At 41.4% G+C, this 6,818-nt stretch overlaps 1 protein-coding gene across 1 annotated transcript in view; it reads left to right on the top strand.

The window, feature by feature from the left end:
* Positions 1-259: 259 nt before the first annotated feature.
* The window catches only part of gpc5a (glypican 5a), a 142,175-nt gene continuing 135,616 nt past the window's right edge, over positions 260-6,818 (top strand). The window contains exons 1-2 of the mRNA XM_072380757.1: positions 260-676; positions 3,301-3,462. Of these exons, the coding sequence (XP_072236858.1) occupies positions 526-676; positions 3,301-3,462 (313 nt within the window). The 5' untranslated portion in view covers positions 260-525. The remainder of the gene's footprint in view (positions 677-3,300; positions 3,463-6,818) is intronic.

The following is a 6,818-nucleotide window of genomic DNA, read 5'->3' as shown; positions in this document are numbered from 1 at the left end:
ACAGAAACTTAAACTGGTCACATTTAATGATCAAATCAGTACATTTCTGGAAAAATTACATTTGAAACTTTTCACAAAAGTAAGAAACAAGACGATACATACTAGTCCAGTTTTGTTGAACATCTTCCGTTGTGGAGTAATTGTGGCCAACACGACATACACGGATCATAAAGTGGTGGCCTGGCCGCTGGGTGGCGCTACCCGGCTGCGCTCCCGCAGAGGATGCAGCAGTGGACTGCAGGTAACATCACGGTACCGCCTCTGCCGCTTGTCCAGCAAATTCGAGACAACATGCAGCTTTCAAACTGATAAGTCGCACAGTTTTGTGTCTGCAAACTTCGTGTCGGTCTCAGGATTTAAAGGTTTTTCCGGAGGGAAACACAAACTCTACGCGATCGACGCCGGTTTCTGAAACCTGAAATGTGGACTCACCTGATACCTGCTGGAGTTTAAGTCAAGGAGGAATTCTAACTTCGATACAGGTTTAATTTTCCTGGGATTACTAACCTAGGATTGTATTTAAAAATGTGCGTGCCGTGGACGTGCTGCGTTTTCCTCCTCGCGTGTTGCTGCGGATCAGGACTCAGCAGCCCAAACAAATGCGACGAAGTGCGCAAAGTTTTTCAACTCCGGCAAATCGGATCAAATCACTTATTGCCTTTAAGTCCCAGACAAGGTAGGTAGAACAGTCAAATTTGCACAGAAGCATACAGATATTTATGCTGTCCTTTCCATGTTAAAATTGTCATAGTCTATAATCTAAACAGCAACTATGGATTTGGAGAACTTCAACAAAAATCCTCCAGGATGGCTCATTAACTGCTTTTAGCGTTGAAACTGTCATTTTCCAGCCTCTTTAAGTACTAGTTATAAAACCCGCCTTTTAAACACACTGCAGGGGTGTGTGTAGCTATAATAACTATGATAAAGACTGGGGCAAGGCAACTAAAAAGGACATTTTGAGGGAATGGGGGAAATAACTTTTTGTTTGGGTGCACAGTAAATATTGAGCACTAAAAACTTATGTGTGTGTGTTTGTTTGTTTTTGCTGAGCAGTCTGTTTAATTGATTTAGCTGCAGTGCCTGAGTTAGTGCAAGTCATGCCTTTTTAACCCCATGACACATGGAATTACAGTTTCTGGGATTACTTGTTGGTTGAGAAGAAAAAGAAACTCTCCTCCCTCTTTTGGGTGTTTACAGCAGATAAGTGGCTTGCAGGGATAAACAGGACTTATTTTGTGTAAAGTTCTGCAAACTCGGCCTCACTTAACTTTCTAAGCACCACACATGGTAATTCTGTGTAAGATCTTGTGGGGACTTATGGGTGTGGACATTTCATAGGGGCTGTCAGTGACTGAGTGGCTCGCTGTTGCGTCTCCTGTTGGGAAAAGTAAAGCTTAATGGTGTTGACTGCCATCCTGCCACAAACTGCAGCCTATAAACTTTGTCACCCTGTTTCCCTGCTGCTGTGGGGAAACCGATTTCATTGACAGAAAACCCTCAAATACCTCCTAAACCTCTAAATGACCCTTATAACACCATCGCTCCCCCTGCAATTTAATTGAGCCTGTGTGGCTGTGTTGATTTAAGGCTCAAAGCTGTTTCATAACTGCAAACTAAAAATTCTCTGACATAAACTGCATGCAGAATGGGGCTCGGGTAGTTAAAAAATAAACTTGCTTCTCTCTAAAACTACACCACTAATGATCTTTCTGGCAGCTCCAACCGCCAAAAGGTTTATCACATCCAAATGCATTAGATGTTGAAAAATATTTATCATTTCCTCGATAGATTCAGATTAATCTGCTTCATCAGATGTGTAATGAGAGGCATAGTTGAAGCTTGAGTGTGATCCCAGCTGTTATCTATGATTGAGTCTAGGTTTTTCAATTGTAGAAAGTCCAGGTGTCGGAGAGAGATGTTTCCATACTTGATGCAGATGGTGTGATTAAAACGTGGCCAACAGCCTTCGGTTGGGGTCAAAACGCAGCAAGACAGGGACGTATCACCTCAACCAGAGGTGCTCCCGTCAGCAGTGTGGGAAATGGAAATAGGTCTGGGATGAATTTAGGTTTAAAAAATGTAAGACCCGGGGCGCTTTCATGTTGTCTTATCTGGAAGACTTTGAATTCCATCACGTGTGCCATCGCCTGCTCTGCTCTCTGCTCACTCTTGAACCTTCAGGGAGTTGATAGCGTCTCCAGAAGCAGACTGTTCACTCTGCCTGGGCATGTCTGAGTGGCTTCTGCAGAGTTTTAGGTCCGCTTTAAGATGCTTTGATTGCCCATATGTGTGCAGATTGCTTACATTTGTTCGTAGGGGACATTTCAAGACATCACCTGATTCAGGCGATAACTCCTTGGCTCAGATGTTCTTTTAGAATGACCTTAGACAAACATACAAGTACTGTTTATTCTTTTACATGATGTTTGATGAAGTTCACACTGAAACATGGCTTTGAAATAACAGAATTACTGTCAATTTCTTGATAATTTTGGTTAGTTACATGTTATTTCTTTATGTTGTGGCTGTCCCCTGCTTCTCTTTGTGCCTCTATGTGGCAATAAACTGTAGATTATCCCATCTTTAAGGTCCAGACGGCGACATCACTTGAAGTATTTGTCGCCATGGCTTCCAGAGAATAAAGTCCCTTGATTTAAGTGACTTTTCTTCTTGGCTCACCAGCAGGTTGATCTTAATGACTTGAATGCCTCAGCAAATATTAGACTGATCGGGCCACAGTGTGTTTCAGACGTTCATGTTCCTCACAGTATTAACTGTAATCACCTTTCAGCTAATGGGATCAGCTGATTTATTTGTCCAAAATCTTTCAAATTTAGCAGTATTATTTAGCCTCATATTCAGCCTTACTTAACTGTGAGTTTAGGGTGGCAAATCTACCAGATTTGGTTGTCTTGTAAAGGTGTAAAGCAGGTGTGTTTACCTCAAAGACAACATGCCTTTCATGCCAAGATTTTGTCTTTCATGTTTTGGCATTAGATGAAAGTGTTTGTTGAGGAAATCTACCTGTTTTGGGTGTACAGGTACAAAAGTAAGAGCAAAATGGATTTAATCCAGAAGCAAATACAATTTGTGTAGTTTTCTACCACTGCGTATTTTCTTTACTTATCTGTGTCTGACAACAATGTTAAAGAAGAGACAAAATGTGGTTGGTAGAACCTACACAAAAAAAGCTAAATATTGAAAGTTAGTCACCCTCCTACTTAGTTTAGTCTGATTTTATTCTTGCTAGCAGCTGCTTATGTCTTAAGATCCCATCATTTCATCTACCATTTTCAGGTTCCGATCTGCAGGTGTGCACGTCCAAGAACCTGACGTGCTGCACCAAAAAGATGGAGGAGAAGTACCAGGTGGCGGCCCGGAGAGACATCCAGAACCTACTGCAGATGTACAGCTCCCCCCTAAAGTTTCTCATATCGCGCAACGTGGCTGCTTTCCAAGGTAATTGCTTTTCTTCCCTTCTGTAGGTGTACAAACAAAACGTGCACATGCTTATCCTGTAGATGTATTGTGTATGTGCAGATGTTTGTGTGTAATGGAGTGTACTTCGAGGAGCTGGAGCTTGTGTGGGTGTTGTTGAGACGGTGGATGAGTCGGGGTGTGTGTTTGTGTGAGGCTCCACTTCAGAGCAAACATAGTCTGTCCTCCCTCTAGATCTCCCACTACCATCTGATCTTCAGATTAGATATGCTGACTGTTCCTGTTAGAGGCTTGCGGGGGGGGGGGGGGGGGGGTGTCTGTAGGATAAATGTCTGTCAGGGATATTAAATGTTTTTTTTACTAATAGCTTCTCTTCCTGGGGAAGGTGTCCTGTTACACTGCAGCTTAGAATGTATACAACTCTTGTATTCAGGGAACTAGATCACAGTTCCTCCATTATTGACCCTTCTTTAGATGGGCTGAAGTGGACATCCATGCCTGTGTTATGTACCATTTCTCGCCATTCTTTCACTCAGCATTGACTTGCAGGTTGCGACTTGCCTCTGTCTGTGTGCTCTACCTGCCCAGTGTGGGTTGTTTCTCTCACTCAAGCTGATAGCCGTCGTATGATGGCTGAAATGGGTGGGCAACAAATACAGAACTTATGAGTTCAACATACGACCTCAGACGTATCATTAAGCCAATTCACTTTAACGATGCCTCTCAGTTTAAAGGGCAGGCTGTTATCCTCCCCTGAAAGTCGAATGATTTATAGGAGAGTCTTGCATGATCACAGTGTTTCAGCTGCGGTGAGCAGGGGCATTGCCTTGTTTTTGTCTTCAGACGCTTCATCTGCTTGTTTGTGCTTTGAACTTGTAATGAAATGCTTACTGTCGCTTCATTTTTTAAGTTTATGATGCATGGCACATCTAAAATGCTGTTAAAACTAAGTTAAAAACATTTCTTTCATCATAAAAGTCAACTGGTTGACCCAGCCTATAGCACTTATCCCCAAACCAGCTGATACACAAAATGTAAATCTTTTAACACAACAATATCTAATTTGACTAAACTCAGTATCTTTATTTTCTGCAATTACTACTCAGAGATTAGTTAAATTGCCTTTGTTGTGGACTGTTCTGATAGATTCATTCACATTATGTGATCTAAGTAGCAAGAAGGTGACTCTGAAATGGATTTAAAAACAAACTGGTGGAATAAGCTGCTTTATATTGATATTTATATGTCTGATTTCACTGACATATATGTCTGAAGCCACCCTTAATTTTTTTTTCTTTGTGTATTTCCAGGACAATGGGAAATGGGTGCAGTGATTTATTGAAAATGAAATACAATATGTATGGCAAAAACAGACACAGCCTGAACCCTCATAAACAAGATTTCTTGTAATTTATTTAAGCAGCCTTCAGGAATAGTTCTCCAGGCTTCTTGAAGGACATCCCAAAGCTCTTCTTTGGACATTGGCTGCCTTTTGTTCTGTTCTCTGTCAAGATGATGCCACACTGCTTCAGTAATGTTGAGCTCTGGGGATGAGTCAATAAAACCTGTCTCCACTGATTTTTAGTTCAGTTCTTGAGTCATTTGGTAAATCCTCAGCTTTTTCTCCTTGTTTCCCTTCCTTAAAAATGGCTTCTTGACAGCCAACCTTCTGCAAAGACCATTTCGGATGAGGCTTCAGTGAGAAGTAGATGGATCAGCTGAAGGTCCAGATTCATCTCTCAGGTCCTGCTTCAGGGCTTTATCAGATTCTTTCCAATCTGCTGAGGAATTTTATTTCAGGCCTGGCACTTTTTCTTTTATCCTCCACTTGTTCAGTTTTCCTTTTCTTAAACAGCACACTGCCAACTACGCTGAGATATGTCCTGTTGTCAGCTAATGGCTCTTTGGGGATCACCTTGTTGCAGCAAAAATACCGTTCTATGTCTGGCAAACTATAGTTATTTTTGGCATTTTTCGTAAACTTAAAAGAATGGAACAAATGATGTGTCTTTAATCAGACTGCTTGTAACTAAGTACCTAAAGATACATTTTTGAATTTGGTTCTTTGCTAGATACACCACTGATTCATCCCTTGATTTTTTTATTTTTTTATTATTCCTTAATGTTTCATAGGCTAGTGTTAAGTGGCTTAATAAACAAAAGAAGCCCATTACTCTGAAAATGGTCAAGTACAAGGACTGGACTGCAGATGAGGGAAAAAGCAGCCAATGTCCAAAGAAAAAAATGGGAAGACCGCTTCAGAAAGGCCGGAGAAGTGTTGCTAAAGACCACTTTAAAAGATTACAAGAAAGTCTGGCTCCTTGGAAGCTCAAGACTTTTGCACAGAGCTGTAGAATATCACAAGTTTAGACTCCTATTTATATTCCTGAAGTTGTGTTTTCTTTCTGCCTATTGCAGGTCTTGTAACAGTTGAGGTGCTGAGGTTTTTAATCAAACATGGCAGTAAGTCAAGCAAGGCTGCGGGAGCTGGTAACTGTTTGAAAATACACACTGAATGAGTGGCACTCACGTGGTTTCGTCCGTGGAATAGGAGCCAGTGCTCTCTCTTGCCAAACCAAACAGAGTTCCCTGTTAACATCAGCTAGCATCAGTCAACAAACACAGCTGCCATTTCCAACATATGTCCTGCGCGATACAAGCGGCATTAGACCTTTAGTTATTTACAGCTGCAGCATCACAGCTCTGACTATTCCATTCATTGTTGCTTAGCTGATTTCATTTGTCAAATTCTAGACCAAACTGGGACTGCAATAAACAAATATCTGCATTATTTATCAATTTGATGACAATTTTCAATTTTCTCACACCTGTTGGTGTGTTTGTTTGTCTTGATTTCTAAGCTCCAACATCCCTCCCCACTCTGTGGCCCTCCACCCCCTCCATCCCTGCACGTTTGTTTGCTCGTGTGATGCAAACAAAATGGAGACCCACTAAAAGCATTTCACCACGACTCTACAAGGTCTCAAACTTTGTAGAAGACTTTTAAATAAGTTATACTTTCAGCTGCATGACAACATTGCCTCTCTTTGATTTGACTGGCTGCATCAAGCATAGAAATGTATTAACCATATATGAAAAGATATTTACACAATAATTAATTCAAATTGCACAAACCAGACGTTTCCTCTCCAGCTGATGAACACTGTCTTGCTATGGGATGAATTTGTGCTGATAAAAGGTGATACTTGTTGATTCAGACTGTTTGGCTCGCAGCAACGAATATCTGCATCTTTCTCTCACACACACACACACACACACACACACACACACACACAGACACACACATATGCACACCCACACCCTCAATGCCACCCACGTGGCATTGTTCTGTTTGGCAGTAGATGCTTTAAGATTCT

Source organism: Leuresthes tenuis, unplaced genomic scaffold, assembly GCF_036924035.1.
Source record: "Leuresthes tenuis unplaced genomic scaffold, fLeuTen1.0.hap1 SCAF_2, whole genome shotgun sequence".
In the NCBI taxonomy this organism is placed as follows: domain Eukaryota; kingdom Metazoa; phylum Chordata; class Actinopteri; order Atheriniformes; family Atherinopsidae; genus Leuresthes; species Leuresthes tenuis.
The sequence above is the reverse complement of the archived record's forward strand: the minus strand, read 5'-3'. Positions and strand labels throughout refer to the sequence as shown.